The sequence below is a fragment of the Gigantopelta aegis genome, chromosome 3 (assembly GCF_016097555.1).
Source record: "Gigantopelta aegis isolate Gae_Host chromosome 3, Gae_host_genome, whole genome shotgun sequence".
NCBI classification, from domain to species: Eukaryota; Metazoa; Mollusca; class Gastropoda; order Neomphalida; family Peltospiridae; genus Gigantopelta; species Gigantopelta aegis.
In genome coordinates, this window is record NC_054701.1 from 80,243,508 (window position 1) to 80,270,628 (window position 27,121).

A 27,121-nucleotide genomic window follows, 5' to 3' on the forward strand; every position below is an offset into this window, starting at 1 on the left:
ACTTAATAGAAAGGAGGCAAGGTTCAAGAAAGTTTGCGTCTGGCCGGCCGAAGGTGCGGAAACGTATCCTGGTTGATCTGCAGGTTAACATCAAAAGTGACCATGAATGCATGTTCAACGGGCTTCTAATCCATTAAAAAAAACAATCCATTTTAAGGTAATTAACCGTTACTATTATTCGTTCAAACTATAGAATTAATAGATTAAGACAGGTTAACATCAAAAGTTATCATGAACGTATGTTCACCGGGCTTCTAATCCATTGAAAAAACTATTATTCTTTCAAAGTATAGAATTAACAGATTAAGACAGTGTGAGATTAAAAGTAATATTTTAAATCTTAATTTCTTTGATGTCAGTGTTTTGTTTTTGGAGAATGTCTTTGTGGAGACTTTTATTTGAAATAAATTACATAATTTTGACTAATCTTGCATTTTGTCACTAGGTGTGCTTACCTTTACAACAATTGCTGTCAATGAATGGTGGATCTTTCATTTCAGGCAATGCGTCTAGAAATTACCTTGAAAAGTCAGGCAATGTGTATATTGCCTGAAATATTTAGGCAATATACAGATTGCCTGAGTGAATCAGTTACTTTACAGATTGCCTGAAATTTTCAGGCATTCTACAGATTGCCTGGTTTTACACATTGACTGTAACATATATATATATATACAGTCGAACCTGTCTATGGCGGCCACTCGTGGGACATGACAAAAGTGGCCGCCATAGAGAGGTGGCCGCCGTATGCAGGTCATATATAAGTCCGAATTTTTAAAAACAATTACACGTATGTTGCAATAGAACTATTAAGGAGCCATATACATGTGCAAAAACGCTAACGCGATCGGCTTACTGGGTTTAGGTGTCATTTTGAAAATAAATATCAGAAATAAACTGCAGCAGTATTTAATTCCTTCTAGAGTTGACACGTTTAACTCCAGTTGTTATAGGCTAGATACCCTCTTATCAACTGCGTTTAATGACCACCGCCGATGACTAGTACATCGCACCGTTAATCCAGATTAAAAACACTTGTTAATTAACGAACACAGCTAAGCGACCGACGACCTTTAAAGGACCGCTGTTTATCAAGCCAATTGGTTATATCAACAAAAACATTTTTTTTTTTTTTTTACGATTGCCGACATTTCTTTATAACTTGCACTAAAAACAATTGTGGCCGCGATAGCAGGTTCATTTTCGCTTTTTTATGACAAAAGTGTGGCCGCTGGCCGCGTTGAGCAGGTGGTTGCCATATAGAGGTAAAATATATAGTAAAATTCATTGGGGGACCTCAGGGTGGCCGCCATGGACAGGTGGCCGCCATATGGAGGTGGCCGCGAAGGCAGGTTTGACTGTATATATATATATATATATATATATATATATATATATATATATATATATATATATTGGTAGCATTTTAAAGGGACATTCCTGAGTTTGCTACATTGTAAGATGTTTCAGACTAATAAAATATTTCTACGATTAAATACATTTTCTTGTTTAGAATATCAGTGTCTGTATATTCAATGTTTTTCTGGTCGTCTTAATATTTGTATTATTAATATTTGTAAAATTATTTTAGGAAATAAAACGAAATTTAACCTAGTACAAATATTAGAACGATCAGAAACACGTTTAATATACATCCACTAATATATTATGCAGAAACAAATATATTTGATATGTAATTACAATCGTTACAAAGTCTCTGTTAGTCAATAGCATCTTAAAAATTGCAGGAAACTCAGGAATGTCCCTTTAACAATTTGATACTTTAGACAATGTGAATAATATTAAGTTAACATTGATAATTAAAAAACCCAACAAAAAAACCCCAACACGTTTTTGTCACTTTAAATCGAATACCTATGCAAGGTCAAAGTCGTTTTAATCAAATATTTAGTTGTGGATTTGAGCTATTATTAAAATAATTGGTGTTTGGTGTTTTCGTGGATCGCCTAATATCATAAAGATCGTGTTTGACACAGATTTTCAGACAGCAGTCAAGTTGATGACGTTCACCATTAAAAATTACTTTTAATTATATATTACTAGCCATGAATATGGGGTACCGTATTCTTGAAGAACAGAACACATAACAAAAAACTGAAACAACTAATTTAATATCTGAACCATTTTGGCACTTTTTTTAACGTAAAATACCTAGCGGTCTCGGGACTGACATTATGTTTCTTTTACAATGTGTGAACTATATGTTGATGGCTTAACCTTACTCTGCCATGGTATGAACATATGTTGTTGAAAAATACTTGTCCTATAAAGTAAATAAACACGAAAAACAACACGTAGAAAGTACCGTATACACATTGACGTAAGCAATGGCAGAAAACATCAGACAACGTAAGCTGGATATTGATTTATTTTCATTTATATACGTACATGTACATATATTTGTTACATGTATATTTTAATTATATATCACTGTTATAACTGAGTTTGTTTTGTATATACTCACCATATTCTGCATATTTAATTAGTGACGATCATCGTTCTGTCAAAACATGACGTGGCAGGTGACGGTCAATATCACGAGTTTGCTCCTTTTTCTTATATGGCGCACTGTTCTAGACTTGTTCCAGAAAGCTGTTTATCCCAACTTTTATTTAAAGAATAAACAATGTACCCCTACTTACATTTTTGATATGAGTTTAAGGGAGAACGTCGTTAATTGTTAAAACCAAAATAAATTCTTTTGCAATTTTGTCCTGGGTCAATGCTTAAATTGACTGGACTAACAGACGCACACAGACATTATATACAGACACACACATACACACATATACAAACATACACACACACAAACATACAACACACACACATAGGGGGAGAGAGAGAGAGAGAGAGAGAGAGAGAGAGAGAGAGAGAGAGAGAGAGAGAGAGAGAGAGAGAGAGAGAGAGAGAGAGAGAGAGAGAGAAACGTACAGCCACACACAAAGTCACACATACACACTTACACAAACAAATACACAAACACACACGCACTTACACACTTACACACTCACACACACACAAACACACACACACAGACACACACACACACATACCCACACACCTACACACACACATACACACACGAACACGAAACCACATACACACACACACACACACACATACACCTGTTCTAGTTTGTGACAGTCACTTTTTTGTATTTCCAGGAGACCTGCAACCGCGAAGACAACCGTTGTGAACAAACCTCTGCTGTTCCCCTCCGTCACCATATGTAACCTCAACCCTGTCCGATACTCCAAGGTGAAGACAGACCCTGCCCTAATCGAACTGGTGGGGAACCTTGCAAAAAAGATGAACATGTCTTTAGACGCATTCCCGTATGACGGGGTAAGTATGTCTTTTAAACACATTCCCTTATGACGGGGTAAGTATGTCTTTACACTCATTCAGTTATGACTGGGTAAGTTTTTGTTTAAAGTGATTCAGTTATGACGGGGTAAGTATGTCTTTAAACTCATTCAGTTATGATGGGGTACGTATGTCTTTAAAGTCATTCAGTTATGACTGGGTAAGTATTTCTTTAAAGTCATTCAGTTATGACGAGGTAAGTATGTCTTTAAAGTCATTCAGTTAAGATGGGGTAAGTCCGATCTGCGTCAGGCAGTGACATGTGTCACATACAAGTGGCGTCTTAAAGTTTGTTTGATTTATTTTATTTTGGGGTGTTTTTATAAAGTACTGCCCAAGAACAATTTAGTATTGTCGGGGCTGGGCCACTGAAATCATTACTTGTAATATTATAACGCATAATAATATGTATCTATCACTTACATTTTCACACATTCATACACACCTTTTCAGGGACAGACATATACACCTTTCATGAACGGCATATTAGGCGATTTGTATAATTATTATATTTCACCAATTGCGGATATAATAATAAGAAGAATAGAACAATAATAATAATAATAATAATAATAATAATAATAATTAAAAAATAAAAAATAAAAAAATAAAAAATAGTTGATGTGTGTGCCCAAGACAGCATGCTTTTAACCTGAAATGGACACAAACACAAAATTCTCCTCAAAGAAACATGACAACAGGGATACGACTGTGAACATGTTAGCAACTTTTAATTTTTGTTTTTGTTTTACAGACGAACGAACCGCCTGATCCGACGTACCCAGAGCCGGCAAACACCACAGGTTAGTGATGTGTACGCCGAACTTAAACATTACATTGTTTTCCGTAACCCAAAGACGTGACCCGAATACTATCTTCTGACAGCATCGGTGGCGTATTGGTTGAGCCATCGACGTTAAGGTTGGTACGTACTGGGTTAGTGTCCCTACAGCACCACCATTCAAGTCTAAACCTGGATGAAAAAAGTTTGTTTTGTTTAACGATACAACTGGAGCACATTGATTAATTAATCATCGGCTATTAGATGTCAAACATTTGGCAATTCTGACTCGTAATCATCAGAAGAAACCCGCTACATTTTTATTTTATGCAGCAAGGGATCTTTTATATGCACTTTCTCACAAACAGGAAAGCACATATAACGTCCTTTGTCCAGTTGTGGTGCACTGATTGGAACGAGAAAAGCCCAATCAGCTGAATTGATTCACCGAGGTGGTTTGATTTTTCGACGCAAGCACCTTAAGCGAAAACATGGATGAATATATATTCGCAAAATTTGCATTTATTTATGAGATTTTTGAAATATTATACAAATGGCATATTACATAAACATACTAATTTAATATACATATATTATGTAAACACAAATTAAAGTACGCATTTATATACATTTAAATGCAGACTCAGATCTAGGGGGTGCGCACTCTCCCCCACTCTATTTCGAAGAGTTCGAAAAATGCTGTGAATAGAAAATTAATACACAGAGAATAATACATGAGTGACCGTTAGATACCATTTATCCTATAACTTACCCATGATATCCATGTCATAAACCCATGTGATAATGTTTAGTGTATTAACCCGGTTAATAATGGTATGCAAATTTGCAAGGTCTCTAAGTGATGTGTTGCTGTGGATGGGTCATTTGCTTAGAAGCCAACAAGACCTGTGTACCCGAGCGCAACGTTTTCAAAGATTTAGTTAAAATGCGTGGCGTTAAACTAATTTGTGCAAATCGTGATGACGTCATATTACCGATGGCGGCGACTTTATTAAAATGTTATTTTAGAAGTGTTATAGGATAAATAGAATTCGCTACTCGTGTTTTTAATATGCAGAGCCTGGACAAATACCGATTAGCATAGACTCGGTTGATATTTTCCCATATTAAAAAAATACTCGTAACGAATCCTCTATTTAGCTCACAACGAGTTGTTTTAAAAGGTATCTAACGAGCGAAAGCGAGTTTGATACGTTTTTAAACGAGTTGTGAGATAAATGGTATCTAATGGACACGAATGCATTATTCTATTTCTCACATATCCGCAAAGAAAAATTTAAGCAAGTTTTAACATCTTTTTTGATTAAAAGTTATTTACAGCCGTTGCATTTGTAGCTGACTTACGCGTCACAGACACATAATTGTCAGGTAAATATACGTCAAAATGTAATCGATTTCCATCGCACTGTTTTTATTTATTGGACGTATGACATTGGTGATCTGGTCATCACCTAGGGGCAGCTAGTCGAATGTCTTGAAATTGTTAACACACGTACGTGTGTTACCAAGTATGTGTAATCATAAATAACACATAGTGTCCTCACCAACGGGAGTGTAAAAAAACGCATTATCGACTGGATGTATCTGGGGAAGATTGTTATATATACATAATACATGGTATTTAAACGTTGCACCTCTCACTGAATATTGTAAGTGACATTTGCTTTCTCAGGACATCACGATTGAACTTTAATTGATATAAACATATATGTTTCGTCATTATTTGTACATATATTTACTGTACATAACAACATCTTTATATTATATGCCATACAAAACTCCGTTGTTCTTAACAAAACTTGGATACGACTTAGATTGTTAGAAAATCACGTTCCCCAGGCCGGAAAAGTTAAAGTTTGTTTTGTTTAACGACACCACTAGAGCATATTTACTTATTAATCATCGGCTGCTGGATGTCAAACATTTGGTAATTATGACATATAGTCTTAGAAAGGAAACCCGCTCAATTTTTCCATTAGTAGCAAGGAATCTTTTATATGTACTATCCAACAGACAGGATAGCACATACCACGGCCTTTGATATACCAGTCGTGGTGCACTGGTTGGAACGAGAAATAGCCCAAAAGAGTCCACCACCGATGGGGATCGATCCCAAACCGACCGCGCAGCAAGCGAGCTCTTTACCACTGGGCTACGTCCCGCCCTCGAAGACAGGGAGTTATTGTTGTAAGGAAATTAACGAACATGTTTAAAACCGTTATACATGTGTATACATTTTGTTTTTCATAAGTGGAACAAATTCTTGAAGAATACTCGGCTGATTTCCTGATGCAACTGAACGCTGCGGGAGAAAAAATCGTCAAGTCTTACTCTCAAAAACTAGAAAGCCTCCTCGTCAGCTGCTCGTTTGCTGGAAAGCCATGCAGTGCCGAGTACGTAGTTTTAACAGTTTTTGTTTTGTTTAACGACACCACTAGAGCACATTGATTTATTAAATCATCTGGTATTGGATGTCAAACATATGGTCATTTTGACACAGCCATAGAGAGGAAACCCGCTATATTTTTCCATTAGTAGAAAGGGATCTTTTATATGCACCATCCCACAGACAGGATAACATATACCACGGCCTTTGATATACCAGTCATGGTGCACTGTCTGTGACGAGAAATAGCCTAATGGGCCCACCGACGGGGATCGATCCTAGACCGACCGCGCATCAAGCGAGCGCTTTACCACTGGGCTACGTCCCGCCCCTAGTTTTAACAGTGTTTCAAACATCATTCTAGCGTATCTCGTGCATCAGGGGCAGTCGTTTGGGTGCTCGCTTGAGGTACTTGCGTCGCAGGATCGAACCACCTCGGTGGATCCATTCAACTGATAGGTTTTTTTCTCGTTCCAACCAGTGCACAACAACTGGTCAAAGGCCGTGGTATGTGCTTTCCAGTCTGTGGGGAAAGTGCATGTAAAATATCCCTTGCTGCATTAGAAATCATGTAGCGGGTTTCCTCCGATGACTATGAGTCATAATTACCAAATGTCTGACATCCAATAGTCGGTGATTAATTAATCAGTGTGCTCTAATGGTGTCGTTAATTTTATTTTCGTGCATCCCTGCCTATGCTTGTTATACTCATATTAATTAAAGTTAAAGTTTGTTTTGTTTAACGACACCACTAGAGCACGTTGATTTTTAACTATCTGCTATTAGATGTGAAACATTTGGTATTTTTGACATGTAGTCTCAGAAGGGAAACCCGCTACATTTTTCCATTAGTAGTAAGGGATATTTTACATGCACCATCCGACAGACATGATAGCACATGCCACGGCCTATAATATAGCAGTCGTGGTGCACTGGTTAGAACGAGAAATAGCCTATTAGGCCACCCATTGGGATTGATCTTAGTTTCATATTAATTAAGCTAACAAGGCATTGTCTAACGCGATGGAGTTGCTAAGGAGACTTTTGTCTGTATTAATGCATGCCATCACAGCTGTATATAGTCCACTGAACTCTATCCTGTACAAATTTAGGTTTTCTTGGGAGTGGCAGTCCTCTTACGGGCTTTGCGAGAGGGATGAAACACCCTATCACATATATCCTAGGAGGGTAGCGGTTCATCTAAGCAGAAACACCTGATAGTGGATCATGGAAGTAATCCATACTTTTTCTACCGTCCTTTCGACTCTGCCTTGTGCAAAGATACGATTTTGATATGGAAATATAGTTTTGTCATTCAGATGTACTGCAAGGGACTCGAATGAATCTGCGTTAGATCAGATAATATTCGTAGTATGGGCTTCACAGTACGCACATTCTGACAAATACTGTCCAAGCCTTGACGTTTCATACACCTCTGAAACGACTGTCCGGTATATCTGGTTTAAACGATTGTCCGGTATATCTGGTTTAAACAATTGTCCGGTGTATCTGGTTGAAACGATTGTCCGGTGTATCTGATTGAAACGATTGTACGGTATATCTGGTTGAAACGATTGTCCGGTGTATCTGATTGAAACGATTGTCCGGTGTATCTGATAGAAACGATTGTACGGTATATCTGATTGAAACGATTGTCCGGTGTATCTGATTGAAACGATTGTACGGTATATCTGGTTTAAACGATTGTCCGGTGTATCTGGTTGAAACGATTGTCCGGTATATCTGGTTGAAACGATTGTCCGGTGTATCTGATTGAAACGATTGTACGGTATATCTGGTTGAAACGATTGTCCGGTGTATCTGATTGAAACGATTGTACGGTATATCTGGTTGAAACGATTGTTCGGTATATCTGGTTAAACGATTGTCCGGTATATCTGGTTTAAACGATTGTCCGGTATATCTGGTTCAAACGATTGTCCGGTATATCTGGTTCAAACGATTGTCCGGTATATCTGGTTGAAACTTACGGTGTATTGCTTTTAGTGACAGACTATAGCTCTTAAACACTACGACGTATTTTAAAAACTATATGAATCGTTTTTGATAATTGAAATCAGACATGACTTTATTGTTTAGATTATCCATTTTCGTACATGCGAAGTCTTTCTTATCATTCTGGTGTTTGTAATACAACAAAGTGCATTTTCCATAGTTTTAGAAACGCAGATAGTTTTATTTAAGTGCATTGCCCCATTTCAGCTTCACAGACTTTTGTTCCACTTAATTGTAACTTTATGCAAATGTGTTAAAGCTTTGTAGATTACCAGACGTCTTAGTGTCCATTGTCACGGGTTGAAACTAGCGTCTGCGACTTTTAAAATATTCATCTCTGTGAACCCAGTGTCTTCGTCGTTGTCCTCTTGTCTTTGAGAGCTAAACACTATGATGATCTGACTCATTGCTAGTATTTTGTATGCCGATCAGTAAAGACATACATTATTTGTACGACAACCAATGGCCTTAGGGAATTTTAAAATAACTGACATATACAACAACATAACATGCATGCAAAACAGAACAAGTATAATGAAATAGCTTTGCAACTCGGTGAAGACGAATGCCATAATTAGTATTGATTATGTGTGTGACGTCACGGGCGGACAATAGACGCCAACAATTATTAGTATCGAACAGTTTAATACCCATTGGCATTTCACGATGCAGATAGAATGAAGATGCAAAATAAAATAAATATATAATATGTTACATAGAGAATAAAACATGATTAGATACCATTTATTTCACAACGAGTTGTTTTAAAATGTATCTAACGAGTGAATTCGAGTTATGAGATAAATGCAATCTGATTAGAATTAGATCTACTGGTCTACCAGTAGATCTAACAGCATTGCGTAGACTCCCATGTGCAGGTGACATTTCATCTATAAATAACAATTTAAATATCGACCAATTACACTTCGCCTTTTATAGCGTTATTCGGGAGCATACAAATTCTAAAAATATCGGGTGAGACTATTTATGCAATAGGCAAACTTGTTGGTCTATTTCAACATTGAAAAAACAGGGGGAAAAGTGCAGTAATAAACTCTGGATTGTATACTAGTAGAAACAGATTTTATGGCTATACCATCACGATTTCTTTTTTCGTCTTGAAACGAATTTTATATAAAATTTTATATTGAAATTAATTCCCGGCATACTTCGTAATTCTCCCGAATTATTTCGTATACCCTCGGCATAATTCCGAATGTTTTCAAATTCTTTTCACGTCACTAGCATGATTCTGCAAGTAAGGTTTTGATTAGTCGAATGAAAGGTCAACTGAACATGAGCTCCAACAGGCTGCTGTTAGATCCACATGTAATAGTGGAGCTAATTTTAATTAGATTGGAGATAAATAGTATCTAACGGACACGAATGCATTATTCTGTTTCTTACATATTCTCAAAAACCAGGTTTTAAGCAAATTTTAACATCTTTTTCGACTAAACGTTATAGACAGCCGTTGCAGTTGTAGCTAACTTACGCGTTACAGACCCATGATTGTTAGGTTAACTATACGTCACAATATAATCGATTTCCATCGTGTAGTTTTTCATTGGATGTATGGCAGTAGTGACCTGATCATCACCTATGAGCAGGCAGACATATGTCTTGAAATTGTTAACACACGTTCATGTGTAAACATCCATGTGTTATAAAAATAGCGCATGGTGGTCTCACCAACGGGTGTGTAAGAAAACAAGTAATTTCGCTCAATCACTGTTTCACTCGGTGATTTCATTTTCAAAATTCTTAGAAATTTAATAAATTCCTTGAAAGGTTGTCCATGCTTGTATGTTGCGGGGTGATAAATAGTATTGTGTTTAACCTTACAGAGTAGTGTTGTCCATGAATTAAAAAATAGTAGTGAGTCATGATTAAGCAAACGAAATCATTCATTTATATTGTTATTATTCCACTAAAGTACACTTATAACGAACATGCTTAGAACGAACTACTGCATTGAACGAGCTGATCGTAAAGTCCCATTTTATCTCCCTATACATTAATAACCAACTTATGCAAATGTGTACACGAACTACTGCTATAACAAACTAACTAACTATCAAGGTTCCTTGCGGTTCGTTATATCAGTACTTTACTGTACTTAGAAACGCTGACCCGGGGATATAGTCTGTTTTCGTCAAAAGGGAACCGGTGAAATGACAGGTAACTCCACAATGAATAAAGATAAACTTTATATAAATAATATGATTACGTTTTAAACCCATTTCAACTCAAATAACGTGTTTATTTTATAGTGACTTCACCACGATTTCCAACTTCGATTATGGGATATGTTATCAGTTCCCGAATGCTACAAACTTCCCAAACGGTGTTTTGTTTCACAATGCTGGCCCCCTATTTGGTAAGTATTTTAAATAACATTAACTGCCATTAAGTACCAATAAGTAACACTAAGCTTTAGTCTAAAGCAGGTACTGGATACTGTTTGGTATTTTCTTTCCTGGTCAAAGGCTGTCAATATAGCTTCAGAATTAGAAGTTTAGTACTTGACATTAACATTTCTTTCCTGGTCAAAGGCTATCAATATAGCTTCAGCATTAGAAGTTTAGTACTTGACATTAACATTTCTTTTCTGGCCAAAGGCTGTCAATATAGCTTCAGCATTAGAAGTTTAGTACTTGACATTAACATTTCTTTCCTGGTCAAAGGCTATCAATATGGCTTCAGCATTAGAAGTTTAGTACTTGACATTAACATTTCTTTTCTGGCCAAAGGCTGTCAATATAGCTTCAGCATTAGAAGTTTAGTACTTGACATTAACATTTCTTTCCTGGTCAAAGGCTATCAATATGGCTTCAGCATTAGAAGTTTAGTACTTGACATTAACATTTCTTTTCTGGTCAAACGCTATCAATATGGCTTCAGCATTAGAAGTTTAGTACTTGACATTAACATTTCTTTCCTGGTCAAAGGCTATCAATATGGCTTCAGCATTAGAAGTTTAGTACTTGACATTAACATTTCTTTCCTGGTCAAAGGCTATCAATATAGCTTCAGCATTAGAAGTTTAGTACTTGACATTAACATTTCTTTTCTGGCCAAAGGCTGTCAATATAGCTTCAGCATTAGAAGTTTAGTACTTGACATTAACATTTCTTTCCTGGTCAAAGGCTATCAATATGGCTTCAGCATTAGAAGTTTAGTACTTGACATTAACATTTCTTTTCTGGCCAAAGGCTGTCAATATAGCTTCAGCATTAGAAGTTTAGTACTTGACATTAACATTTCTTTTCTGGTCAAAGGCTATCAATATAGCTTCAGCATTAGAAGTTTAGTACTTGACATTAACATTTCTTTCCTGGTCAAAGGCTATCAATATAGCTTCAGCATTAGAAGTTTAGTACTTGACATTAACATTTCTTTTCTGGTCAAACGCTATCAATATAGCTTCAGCATTAGAAGTTTAGTACTTGACATTAACATTTCTTTTCTGGTCAAACGCTATCAATATGGCTTCAGCATTAGAAGTTTAGTACTTGACATTAACATTTCTTTCCTGGTCAAAGGCTATCAATATGGCTTCAGCATTAGAAGTTTAGTACTTGACATTAACATTTCTTTCCTGGTCAAAGGCTATCAATATAGCTTCAGCATTAGAAGTTTAGTACTTGACATTAAAAACAAATGTCCTGGTCTAAATATAGTATTTCCATTACAAGTATCCTTCTGTTATTTAATATAACATTTTCATACCTGGGCCCGTGCTTATAAAACTTTTAGAGTCCAGATTCAATCTTTAATGACGTCACATGCATACGATCTGTATGGCGTTATCATTACGTTACTGTCTCAGACTCTATTAGAGTCTCGAGTCTAGACTCTAAAAGATTATAAGAACCAGGCCTGGTACTGAATCAGAATACATATGTCCCATACCTGATCTCAATTTGGCATCATCATCGATGCATATCTATATTTATCCTATAACTTACCCATGATATTCATGTCATAAACCCATGTGATAATTTAGTTAATAATGGTATGCAAATTTGCAAGTTATATGCAAATTTGCACGGTCTGTAGGTAATCAGACCGGAACTACTTCGTAATTTCTTTACGAAAAACATGGATTATGTAATCGGAGAAACTGTCATTATTGACAAAAAGGGTTATGGAACGATTCCAGCTGTGCTGGACAATTCTGAATACAAGGTACTTATTGACGGAACTGATTTCTGATTATTAGAGAACGATATTGTAGCATAATCTACTTCTTATGAGAGTCGCCCAATCAACTGATCGAACGTCTTTCATTGAAGCGTATTAATTCGCGATTAACGATCCATTGTTCGGTAAATATCAACTCAAAAACTATTTTAATAGAGCTTTTATAGGATAAATAGAATTCGCTACACGTGATTTTTAATATGTAAAATATGAACCTCGTGTCGTTAATCGGTATTTGTCTCGGCAGAGTCTCGACAAATACCGATTAACTAACACTCGGTTGATATTTTCCATATTAAAAAACACTCGTGACGAATCCTCTATATAACAGCTAGTACTTATTATTAAAAACACCCGTGACGAATCCTCTATATAACAGCTAGTACTTATTATTACATTTTCACACCTGGCATGGCGCTTATAAAACATTTAGTGTCTGGACTGAGACTCTAATAAGAGACAAATGTCATGACAACGCCATAGAAAGTATATGCGTGTGACGTCATTATAGATTGAGATTATTAAGCACGGGCCCAGATCTAATACTGAATCAGAGTACAGTATTCTCATACCTGATTCAAAACAGGTGGCATTGTCTTACTTTTTGTACACCAGATACTCAAGATAGCATCATCATCGCTACTTATCAATTACTGACAGTCATTTCGGGCAACATCAGGTTTTTATTATATACATAGCAATGAAATATATAGATCTACAGAAACCATAAAAGTGATATCCGGTGAAAAGTCATATTTTCACTCTGTTTTAGCTTACCTAGTTAATCGGTATTAGTCTCGGCAGAGCCTCGACCAATACCGATTAACGTAGACTCGGTTGATATTTCCCATATTAACAAAATCCTTGTGACGAATCATATATATATATATATATATATATAAACTAGTGTCCTAAAGAAAGTATACACACTAAAAATATTAATAAGTTTCATCGAAATGAGAAAAATTTGATAAAACAATACTTAAACATGTCTCATGTACAAACACATTATTTCCGGGAACAAAACGCGAAACAAATTGACACTGTACGCAAATACCGCATTAAATGGAAAAACGACTTTGGGTGATGTAGCACGAAATCCACGTGCAGACTACTGGTATAAAACAGCTTGTCCGACAGGTCACGAGCACAGCAATCAAAAGCACACCAAAGTTTTGCCACGATTAAGCAGTATTGAAAGGGAGAGAGCTATTGCAATGGCCCAGCAAGGAGCCACAAACACCGCCATTGCAAGAACGCTCGGCTGCACCCGCGTCACGGTCAGCAGACTGATGCAACGTCTTCGAAAAACCGGCCACACAGCAGACAGGCCTAGGAGCGGTAGACCACGAGTCACTACGCCAGGTGAGGATCATCACATCCGGACAATTCATCTGAGGGACCGCTTCATGACAGCGACGTCAACGGCAGCGACGGCACTGGGACATCGGATCTGTCGACAGACAGTGTATCGCCGATTAAGAAACTTCGGTATTCGAGCACGTCGACCCTACTGCGGAGTTCACATGACACCTCAACACCGACGTAACCGACTGATATGGGCCAGGCGATATCGACGTTGACAAGTGCGTAACTGGCGACGCGTGATGTTCACGGATGAGAGTAGGTTCTGCCTGTTCAGGAATAATGGTAGGGCACGAGTATACAGACGATTAGGTGAACGTGTGGCGCCAAATTGTGTTAAACAAGTCCACCCATTTGGAAGCGGTAGCGTCATGGTTTGGGGAGGGATCTGCGGTGATCTGAAAACAAGGCTCGTTATTATTCACGGCAACCTGAATGCTCAAAGATATCTGGATGAAATTTTGCGACCCGTTGTGCAGCCATTTATGCAGCAACAACCACATGACATTTTCTACCAGCACGACAATGCGAGACCTCATACGGCAAGGCTCACCATCGACTTTCTTAATAACGCCAACATCAATGTTTTACCGTGGCCAGCATGTTCTCCAGACATGAATCCCATTGAGCACTTATGGGACTACCTGGATCGGCAAGTTAGAGGACGGCCAGTGGCACCAATCACCACTCAACAACTGGAACAATGTCTCCTTCAGGAATGGCAACGCATCACACCTAACGTCATTCGTTGTCTTACGTCATCAGTGCGTCGACGTGTTATGGCGTGTATTAATGCGCATGGTGGGCATACACACTATTAATTCGACATTTGATGACATTTTGCTGAAAATTTAATGACATTTTACAGATTATGAAGACTTGTTGAACAATTATCGTACTGTGCATTTTCACAACCTGCCCCCCCCCCCCCCCCCCCCGAGTTTGTGGGTCTCAGTCAGGCGCTGTTTCCATGTTTGAATGATCTGACATTTTTCACACTAGATGGCAAGAGTCTCATCTAATGAAATATATACACATTGATTTTCTACATGCTTTTGTTTTCATTCCATGGTTTCCCAAACACAGTGTATACTTTCTTTTGGACACTAGTTTATATATATTATAAGTTTACAAGAGCACACAGAGGGTACATAAAAAGCCATACACCCCCGAGAGATGCTTGTACAAGGAATATATCTTGCCGACATGTTAAACCATATAGCCAAATAATCAAAATAACGCCAGACAATAATTGTTAACAATTTATTTCATTTCATTTCATTTCAACTTATTTTCGTGCTTATATCCAATTAAGGTTCAAGCACGCTGTCCTGGGCACACACCTCAGCTATCTGGGCTGTCTGTCCAGGACAGTGGGTTAGTTGGTTAGTCGTTAGTGAGAGAGAAGAGGGTGTAGTGGCTTTACACCTACCCATTGAACCCATAAGAACTCGCTCTGGGTTGGAGCCGGTACCAGGCTGCGAACCCTGTATCTACCAGCCTGTAGTCCGATGGCTTAACCACTGCGCCACCGAGGCCGGTAACAATTTATTAACGGAGCCGTACCACGCGGACGCGAACGAAACCACTTGCCAGTGACGAAAAATAGTTCCATCGATAAACGAGTTTTTAACTTCAAATGTTTGTAATACGAAATTGTCTAAAAGAGATATTAATACTTGATTGATTATCAATGCTATTTATAATCTAATTATTGCTTTAGCATTAACTGGGGTGGCTGGAAACTGTTGGAAATTACAGACGGGGTATAAGAGAACTTGGCTCCGCCCACAGGGGTATAAGGCATTTGTCCAACGGCAAAGAACCAATGAGATTAAAGAATTTTACATGAAGGCGAAATAAATATATATATATATATATATATATATATATATATATATATATATATATATATATAGCATCTAGTACTTATTATACATTTGTTTACGCCTGACCTATACATGGTACTTAATATAGCATTATCACTGACTTTCCACCTGATGCTGAATATACATTGCCATTGCAGGTTTCCGCTTAGTACTGAACATCGACCAAAACGAGTACATCCCTTTCCTGACGCCCGGAGCAGGTATCCGAGTTCGGATCCATGAGATAAATTCATCAGCCAACTTGCTAGAACAAGGCCATTCGATTCCTGCTGGCTTTGAAACTTCTATTGGCGTTCGACCGGTATGATACTGCATGATAGGGAATGAATGAATGATGATGAATGAAAGAATGAATGACGACACCCCAGTAGTACCCAACACTTACACTAGATGATGATGAGATTAAGGAATAAACTAAAACAACATTATGTATGTTAATTCCAGCGCTGAACATTGATGCCAAATCATGCCGTTGTATTGCATTTAGAAACCGGTTGATATGTTCAGTGATTGCGCATGATCATATAGTTATTTTGTGAATTACATCGTTGATTATTTATTGCTGAAATTATTGTCCTACATTGTCCATTGTATTATAGTTGCTCATTGTATTCCACCTTGTACGGGTACTCGAGTCCTGTGAACGGACTCTAGTCTTGCTAGACTCGACCCTTGCCCGAGTACTCGAGTACTCGTAGAGACCCTACACCCCAGCACGAAATACAATGTTAAAGGCGTACATGAATAGAACTTCCCATGCCATAACAATAATAAGAATCAATCAGTCAGTCCGTCAGTAAGACAGTAAGGCAGTCAGACAGTCAGTCAGCCAGCCAGCCAGCCAGTCAGTCGGTCGGTCGGTCAGACAGTTAGTCAGCCAGACAGCCAGTCAGTCAACCAGTCACTCTCGTGATGTTTACTTAACTGAAAACATGATACATTATTATACTATTATAGAAATGGCAGTATGATACCATTAAATTTGTTTTGTAACAAGCTGATTGTAAATGTTTCTAACCAGCGACAGTGATATAAAATTATATTTCACCGACATTGTATAGTCTGAAGCTAGAAACATTAAAGCTACAGCTTCGTCTCTCAATCTCATAACTTTGTTAATGAAAACTTCAAGCAGAACCACTTTGAATAAAGTTAACTTGATGCAAATGTTTTTTTTTAAGAAAAGAAACAAGAAAAAAAAAAAAAAACATACATAAATAAATAAATAAATAAAATAAATAAATAAATAAATAAATAAGGCCTTGTTATGTGTTATCCTCTCTGTGGGTTGATGCATATATAACATGCAATGTTACTAATGGAAAAATGTAGCGGATGTCTTCTCTAAGAAAATAATGTCAAAATGTTTGACACCCAACAGCCGATGATTAATAAATCGATGTGCTCTAGTGGTGTCGTTAAACAAAACAAACTGTAGCTATTGATAATATACAAAACATTTAAGAGACTGTCATGAGTTTCCTGCTATTGTACCATTTTCCAGACTAATAGTCACTTTTAGAATTGCATATTAAATGCATAGAGAATAACTGGTTACTGTCTTAAGATGTCGGCTTTATGTGGTTAGACTGGAGAATGCCGAGAGACTCTGCCGAGCGGCATTCGTCATTCGGGCTATAGATTTAGTAGGTCCACACGTATTAATTGCCTTGTTGCCTGGAATACTTATAAACCAAAACAAAATAGTTCATACCCAAATAATATATTGTAATATTCTAAATATCTTTTTTTAAAAATTATTATTATTATTATTATTATTATTATTATTATATTTTAACATCGCGTCGTTTGTTTACGCCAGTTGTGGAGCACTGGTGGAACGAGAAATAGCCCACCGACAGGAATCAATCCTAGATCGACCGTGCATCAGCCGAGCGCTGTACCCCTGAGCTACATCCCGCCCCCAGATTCTTAAGAATGATAATACACCCAAGAGAGTCCTTGTAAACAATTTCTCTGTTTTTCCTTTTAGGTTGTTACAGTGAATCTTCCAGCTCCATTCGGGACATGCGATGAAACAAATGCATTCAGCGATATTTTGGTAAGGCATCGTTTATATCTAGGTTTATCTACACGTCAGAACTTGAAATATTTTAGACTGCTATATCAAAGGCCGTAGTATATATACACTACCCTTTCTGAAGCAGACGTTCATGTAAATAAAAACACGAATCGGATCGGGATGTAGCCCAGTCGGTAGAGCGTTCGACTGAAGAGCTTGGGTCGTAGAATCGAACCTGTATTAGGTCTTTCGGGACCCAAACAGTTCCAACAACTGGTATGTCAAATACCGTGGTATGTGCTGTCCTGTTTAAAAAAACAAAACAAAAACGAATATCTATTGACAGGAATCGAATCTACTGCATCCATTATCATGGTTTTTGACAGCTGGTGGCATTGCTTGGCGATCAACGGAGTAATAATCTAAAAGAGTCCTTGTTGCTTTTGAGGCTAGGGAATTTATGTGAAGGTGATATATACAATGCATTAAAAGCAGGTTCACCACGACTTGTATAACAAAGGCCGTGGTGTGTGCTATCCTGTCTGTGGGGAAGTGCATATAAAAGATCCATTGCTACTAATAAACAAATGTAGCGGGTTTCCTCTGTAAGACTATATGTAAAATTTGCCAAATGTTTGACATCCAATAGCCATGGATGATTAATGAATCAATGTGCTCTAGTGGTGTCGTTAAACAAAACAATTTTTTTTCAAACAGAATGGAGCGAGACGTAGCCCAATGTTAAAGCACCCGCCTGGTTCGCGGGCGGTTTGGGATCGATCCACGTTGGTGGGCCAATTGGGCTATTTCTCGTTCCAACTAGTGCATCCGTGGTATGTGCTATCTTCTCTGTGAAATGGTGCATATAAAATATCCCTTGCATGGAAACATGTAGCAGGTTTCCTCTATAAGACTATATGTCAAAATTACCAAATGATTGATGATGTATAAATCAATGTGCGCTCGTAGAGTCGTTAAACAAAACAAACTTGATATTTGTTTTCAAACAGGTTCGACTATATTTTTTACTAACGCATGGGCGTCGGAAGATGTCAGCAACTAGAGGAGCCATTTACATATTAATTTACCATTCAACGACGGGGGAGGGGGGGGGGATCAATGCATAATTTTCATACCTGGATAGAGGGGAAATTTCCGACGCTCCCCAACCCCTTCCGACCCCTATTTCACGGATTACAGTAGTTCAGGTTGTGTAGATTCTTGTTGACGGGTTTTCTCTTCTCGTCCTCTGCTCGTAGGGTTGCCAAAGAGATTGTTTAGAATCGGCCATAACGCGGAAGTGCCAGTGCTCCCGACTGATCAGCTGGGAACTGGCGTTTGAGGCAAATGGTGAAGATAGCGGAAGTCAATCAAACCAACCATGCGAAAAACAACGTAGGACGAATTATTTTCAAATTACTTACGTAACTCCCCCTCTCTCTGTCCCTCTGTCTGTCTCTCTCTTTGTCTCCCCCCTCTCTCTCTCCCTACCCCCCCCCCGTGTGTGTGTGTGTGTGTGTGTGTTTGGGTTTCCTATCTCGGATTATATGTCAAAATACCAAATGTTTGACATCCAATAGTCAATAATAGTGATTAATAAATCAGTGTGCTCCAGTGGTGTCGTTAACCAAAAACAACACACACACACACACACACACTCTCTCTCTCTCTCTCTCTCTCTCTCTCTCTCTCTCTCTCTCTCTCTCTCTCTCTCTCTCTCTCTCTCTTTCTTTCTCTCTCTCTCTCTGTTGACTATGAGTCAGAATTACCAAATGTTTGACATCCAATAGCCGATGATTAATTAATCAGTCTGCTCTAAACTTTTTTTAACAACCCTTTTGTCAATTTTAGCACGAAGCTCACTCTATCCCTATTCCCACATATGAACAGAATAGGTTAGAAGACCCGCAAGCTAACATTAACTATGAAAAGCCGTTTCGCCAAGCTTTTTTCAGAATGAAAGGGGCGAGACGTAACCCTGTGGTAAAGCTCTCGCTTGACGCGCTGTCAGTCTAGGATCGATCCCCGTCGGTGGGCCCATTGGGCTATTTCTCGTTCCAGTCAGTGCACCATGACTGGCATGTCAAAGGCCGTAGCATGTGCTATTCCGTCTATGAGATGGTGCATTCAAAAAGTCCCTTGCTACTAATGGAAAAATGTTTAAGACAATATGTCAAAATTACTAAATGTTTGACATGCAGTAGCCGATGATTAATACACCAATGTGCTCTAGTGGTGTCGTTATACAAAGCAAAGTTAGTAGAAAAACTGCTTAGTATACGCTGGCGATCTTAACCGTAATTTAATTATACATGTATATCAAAATATCGATAACAAGTAGAAATTAATTATGATGAACATAATATTTTCGACTCGCTCGATGCACGGTCGGGTTGTGATCGATCCCCGTCGGTGGGCCCATTGGAATATTTCTCCTTCCAGCCAGTGCACCACGACTGGTATATCAAATGCCGTGGTATGCACCACTCTGTCTGTGGGATGGTGCATATAAAAGATCCCTTGCTGCTAATCGAAAAGAGTAGCCCATGAAGTGGCGACAGCGGGTTTCCTCTCTCAATATCTATGTGGTCCTTAACCATAAATTATGTCTGATGCTATATAACCGTAAATAAAATGTGTTGAGTGCGTCGTTAAATAAAACATTTTTTAAATAATATTTTCGAAAGAAAGCAAATTGATTTATTTCCAGGTAATAATGCTGTCCTAGGCCAAATGCCTTTAACAATGACAAGCAGTAACTATAATTTACATACAAATACGACCGAATATTCTCTTTTTAATAATTTAAACGCGTATGCATGTAGACTCTGAGAAAGAATGGCTGGAATCAATGAGCCGACCGCGGCATGATCCTGCCATGAAGGAAGGAAGGAAGAAAGGAAGGAAGGAATGTTTTATTTAGCGACGCACAATTCTGGCTAGATGGTGTGGATAGCCCAGATTGCACTCGTTGCTGAAGGTTAGTGAGGGTGTTGATTGCACCCGTTGATGAAGGTTAGTGAGGGTGTTGATTGCACACGTTGATGAAGTTGAGACAGGTTAGTGATGGTGTTGACTGCACACGTTGATGGCGTTGAGACAAGTTAGTGATGGTGTTGACTGCACACGTTGATGAAGTTGAGACAGGTTAGTGATGGTGTTGACTGTACACGTTGATGGCGTTGAGACAAGTTGATGAAGTTGAGACAAGTTAGTGATGGTGTTGACTGCACACGTTGATAGCGTTGAGACAAGTTAGTGATGGTGTTGACTGCACACGTTGATGAAGTTGAGACAGGTTGGTGATGGTTAAGACTGTACACGTTGATGAAGTTGAGATAAGTTAGTGATGGTGTTGTCTGCACACGTTGATGAAGTTGAGACAGGTTAGTGATGGTTAAGACTGCTGTACACGTTGATGAAGTTGAGACAGGTTAGTGATGGTGTTGACTACACACGTTGATGCCATTGAGACGGATTAGTGATGGTATGGACTGCACACATTGGTGAAGATGAGACAGGTTAGTCATGGTGTTGACTGCACACGTTAATAACGTTGAAACAGGTAGGTTAGTGATGGTATAGACTGCACAAGTTGATGATGTTGAGACAGGTTAGAGATGGTGTGGACTGTACCCGTAGATGAAGTTGAGACACTTTATTTATGGTGTGGTCCGCACGTGTTGATGAAGTTGAGTCAGATTATTGATGGTGTGAACCGTACACGTTGTTGAAATTAAGGCAGGTTAATGATGGACAACTCTGAAGTTTGAATCGAAGGAACCTAACATAACATGGTCTAAAGAAATAGAAATCGCAGGAGAAATTATAATGTCTAAAACACTGACAAAATAACGTGTGCTCATGGCTGAGTTGTCATCAAACGACCATTCCGTTATTTTCTAAATATGTAAAAGACCATTATTATACTTTAAGTTTTCTTCTTCTTTCTTTCCTAGCTTTGTTCATAATTACATTTCTTTATTCGCATTTAGATATTGGCTGCATAAAGGAGGTTATCAAGCGAAACCAAGAAGGAATTATTGTTTGCGGTTGCATACATCCATGCAGGTACAAAATCGTTTTACCTTTTTGTATTTATTATCCGGAACGTATACAGCGGGGGCGGTGAGTGGGTTGGAGGTTGGACTATACCAATTAAAATCCCATAGGCGACCATGTTAACGTTTATGTTTAAAAACACTATATGCAATATATCAACCAAACTATGACCCATAAATATCAGTACTACAACCCTTACCTCAAAGTAATGACTGCAGAAAATGGTACCTTTCATGGCTCATTTTCGGTATAACCAGATGTTTTTACAACACCCCTAGTTTCGGACAAAATTTGAGTACTTTTTGTTTTTTACATGTACCCCATACATGTTCCAAGCACAAGGCTACTTGACACAGTAGTACTAGATGAATTAAAATTGTATAAATTTTTAGTCCAGATGAAACTAATTTTTTTTACAACCAACACACTCACATTTATAGCCAATCACAGGACTTGTGGTGTTAACTTCTCTATCAAAAGTTCGGTGCACCTCGAACTTCGACCCAGCCGGAAATTAATTGGTTTAGTGCTACCTGGAGCGAGGGGCAATCCACGCTGAGAAAACACTATCGGACTGTGCACTGATTATTATTTTTACTATGGCTATATTATTCAGGGGTCGAAATATTGCCATCCCGACTGGTTTTTGGTCATCAACATCACAACGGGCTGGTATTTGGTTTTTTTGCCTGTTGTTCCACTATTATTTTTCATCTATACTGACACGGTAGTTTGAGTCAACAATGTTTCGTTCGGAAGGCTTTGATTCGAGTTGGCAGAATTTGTAGCTTACCGAATCAAATATCCAGCAGAAATGTAATCCAATTTCGACCCCTAATTATGGTAATATATTGGTTATCTTTCGGACATATTAACTGATATACGTGCAGTTAAATTTCTTAATGTTCAAGAAGAATATTCCCCCCCCCCCCGTGAAAATAGACTCATTGAGAGCATAAAACATATGGATCTCATAACAGTGACATAACGAATACTAAATGAGTGCTCGCTAGATACCATTATATTATGAGTTATTTCTAAACTGTCCTATTTAACAAGCGATAGCGAGTTGCATAAACACTTTTAACCAACGACGTTTGGGTTAAACAATATTTATTATCATATAAACTGCACTGGCAAACAGGCCGTTGGCCTATATTAATGCCTTTCCAAACATATTAGCGTAAACTGTGTTTAGGAAGCTGCATCATGTATAACTGTATGTATACGACAATAGTTAGTTTTTAATTTACCGCGAATTCAGGCGTCCCTTACCATCTTATAACAATATGTCTCAAAGCAATCAGTTTTGGTATTTTCTTTCATTTCTCTAGTCCGAAAATATGGCTTTGGTGTCTGGGTTTTCCACGTGAGGCAGGGAGTCAGGTGCTTTTAAACTGATCATCACACATGTGCGATATCGCCGTATGATACAAAGCATACCACTGTACACTGTTCTCGCTAATGGGTGCGTAAGAAATAGTTGTTGATATTGTTTCGTTTTTAAGGAAACACACGTACGAAATGAAGACATCGATGACGCGGTACCCGTCCACCCACTACGACCCAGCTCTTAGATACACACTTAGTCAGTGGATCGACCAGGGAAAGATATACTCGGTCGAGGAATCAAGGTAAAGTGGACGTTTTGTTTTTATCACATTTTCTTAAAAACACATTAATTAACATTATGCAATATATAATGCTTGTAGATGTAGCGATCTGTAATGACCTTAAAACATCGTTGGACCTATGCAACCTTTCATATTTAAAACTAAAATTCAAAGTATGCATCTTCCTCAACATATATCTGTGAATGCGCCGACCTTGGTGAACACTTGATACCGTCACTGTTTTGACAGTGATTCATGAGTGCATGCCATTACAGTTTCATTTATTCCTATGAGCTCTGTCCTGTCATGGTTTTGGTTTAGTAAATTAGTCTGGGAGTGGCAGTCCTCTTTTTGGTGGTGCAAGAAGGATATATTGCCCAGAATAGAATCTCCTCATGAGTGGCTGTCCTCCTATAGATGAGGCACTAGATAGAGATTCATGGAATCAATCCCTAGTTCGCCAATTGCCCATTGGACTCTGCCATGTGCAGAGATAAGGTCTTGATTTTAGATAACGGTTTTGTCGGGTTTATCAGATGTCAGTTGAAAGCATGCTTTGAATATACTGTTTATTATAATTCAGGTGACACAATGTACCCACGTACCATACATATCACTAAAAGAAATATGAACAACTGATTGATGAAAACAAATGAAACTGCCAAAACATAATAACAAAAGATAAAAAAGTATAACATACACACACACATATATATACTCTCTTTCACACACACACACACACACACACACACACACACACACACACACACACACACACACACTCTCTCTTTCACGCACACACACACACACACACACACCCTCTCTCTCTATCTCTCTCTCTTTCACACACATACACACACTCTCTCTCTCTCTCTCTCTCTTTCACACACACACACACACACTCTCTCTCTCTCCCTCTCTCACACACACACATACACACTCTCTCTCTCTCTCTCTCTCTCTCTCTCTCTCTCTCTCTCTCTCTCTCTCTCACACACAGACACACACACACACTCTCACACACACACACACACACACACACACACACACACACACACACACACACAGACACTCTCTCTCTTTCACACACAATTTTTCACACACACACATACACACACGCCTATAAAGACAATTTCATAAACTAACACACACAAACACACACACATACACACACCCACTTTTTCACACACACAATGTTTCACACACACACACACACACATACATACACACTAACACACACACACATACACACACACACACACACACACACACACACACACACACACACAGACAGACACACCCACACCTATGCACACCCCTCCCACACGTAATTCAATACAATCATAATAACTTAAAGAGATGTTGACGATTTGACGGTGAAAAGAAGCAAGGTTTAGTAGCTGTTTGAGGTTTATGTCCGGACGTTGAGCTGTGTGTGTGTGTGTGTATGTGTGTGTGTGGAACAGGCCCCCCTGCCCACTTGAGGACGAAAATGTACGTTGTTTTGTCCTCTATATAAATAAAGGTAAACATATGACTTGTGCCCCTCCCCCCTCACACACCCACTAGAGGCTGTGAACCCCCCAATAGAGATTGTGCCAAATATCGTTCCTATGGGCATGATATGCATATACACACGTGACCAGTTGGTGTATATATTATTTTGTGTCTTTAAAAGTTCGATTTTCATATAAAGGGTAACACTATTTTCATCTTGGATTGCAGGAAGAATATTCTTTCCCTAAAAGTCTATTTCTCTGACCTTGAAGAAAAAACGATCGAGGAAGAGGAGGCGTACCCAGTAAGTTGCGCTTGTGTGTCCGTGTGTGTCTGTGTGTCTGTGTGTGCATGTATGCGTGTGTCTGTGTGTGTCTGTGTGTGTATGTGTGTATGTGTGTGTGTCTGTGTGTGTGTGTCTGTGTGTGTGTCTGTGTGTGTCTATGTGTGTGTGTGTGTCTGTGTGTGTGTGTCTGTGTGTGTGTCCGTGTGTGCGTGCGTGCGTGTACATATTACGTGTCGTGAATATTGTTCGTATATAATAAATATCAATAACCGTCTGCGTATGCATACATACATACATGCATGCATACATACATACACGCACACACACACACACACACACTGTCACTATCACACACACACACACACACACACACACACACACACGCGCGCGCACACACACACTCACTCACTCACTCACTCACTCACACAGGTTCGATTTCAGGATTCATGTGAGACAATTTGTTAGGCCAAAAGGAATCGTACTAGTCAAACCAGACATACATGCTCAGGGCTTGAACTTAAGAATTTGTCTCCCACAGCAAGTTACAAACAAAATTGTCGTGAGTGAAACGGCCCACCGACGGCAATTTATTGCCTTGCCACGGCATTGCAGCAAATAAATAAGACTAAAAGGTTATTTTTGTATATGTAGAAATATTTTAGATGTACTAATGTTATATACTGACAGCTAATGTATACCAGGTGTAAACATTTTGCTATCAATGAGGAGCTTTACCGACATCACTCTTTGTACCGTCGGTGATGCTCGCGACCTACAGCAATCTATATCTCAGTGACAGCAATTGTCGTCGGTGCCGTCGTTAAGTTCAAGCCCTGCATGCATTATATAGATATTCATACTTACCAGTGCCAGGTTTAGCCACAAAACCATGTACATGGACATTGTGGGTTGGACCGAGTGGATTATTGGCCCCCAAGTATATCGCCGGTTAACTAAGCATTCGTCATCAAGAATGTCTCGCTGTCCGGATGGTTATCGCGATGGTCTAGGAACTTGGTGTCATTTGGTGTCATAGCTTGGAGTCCCTACAACGGCATAAGAGACAATTTGTGAGACCAGAGAGGATTTTATCTGTATATGTATGTACTAGTCAATCGAGTAACATTCGGTAAGATATTTACAAGTATTTTGTGTGTTTCAGTTTGAAAACCTGCTGAGTGATATTGGAGGACAGCTGGGACTCTGGCTGGGGATTTCAGTTTTCTCCGTCTGTGAAGTTGTTGAACTTCTCTATCTAATCATTCACAACAGTTTGAGAGGAAAGAAAACGCAAGTCCTTGCGTTTTCCTCACCCGAGTAACAAAGGCATGTGTGGGTTGGGTGGGTTGGGTAGTCAAGTTCGTGGCATTTCCTCACAGACGTAGGAAACGGTGTCCGTGGGTTGGGTGGGGTGGGTGGGTAGTCAAGTTCGTGCCATTTTCTCACATAAGGAGCACAGGGCGTCCGTGGGTGGAGTGGGGTGTGGTGTAATTGGGTGGGTGGGTGGGTAGTCAAGTTCGTGCCATTTCCTCACATAAGTAGCACAGAGCGTCCGTGGGTGGGGTGGGGTGTGATGTGGTGGGTGGTCA

At 38.7% G+C, this 27,121-nt stretch overlaps 1 protein-coding gene across 1 annotated transcript in view; it reads left to right on the forward strand.

Moving 5' to 3' along the window:
* The window catches only part of LOC121366156 (degenerin-like protein asic-1), a 40,747-nt gene extending 13,835 nt beyond the window's left edge, over positions 1–26,912 (forward strand). Inside the window, exons 2-12 of the mRNA XM_041490717.1 lie at positions 3,186–3,366; positions 4,142–4,190; positions 6,441–6,582; positions 10,865–10,971; positions 16,189–16,352; positions 18,045–18,113; positions 19,334–19,469; positions 22,070–22,145; positions 23,645–23,770; positions 25,475–25,550; positions 26,695–26,912. Coding sequence (XP_041346651.1) covers positions 3,186–3,366; positions 4,142–4,190; positions 6,441–6,582; positions 10,865–10,971; positions 16,189–16,352; positions 18,045–18,113; positions 19,334–19,469; positions 22,070–22,145; positions 23,645–23,770; positions 25,475–25,550; positions 26,695–26,853 — 1,285 coding nt within the window. The 3' untranslated portion in view covers positions 26,854–26,912. The remainder of the gene's footprint in view (positions 1–3,185; positions 3,367–4,141; positions 4,191–6,440; positions 6,583–10,864; positions 10,972–16,188; positions 16,353–18,044; positions 18,114–19,333; positions 19,470–22,069; positions 22,146–23,644; positions 23,771–25,474; positions 25,551–26,694) is intronic.
* Positions 26,913–27,121: the final 209 nt, after the last annotated feature.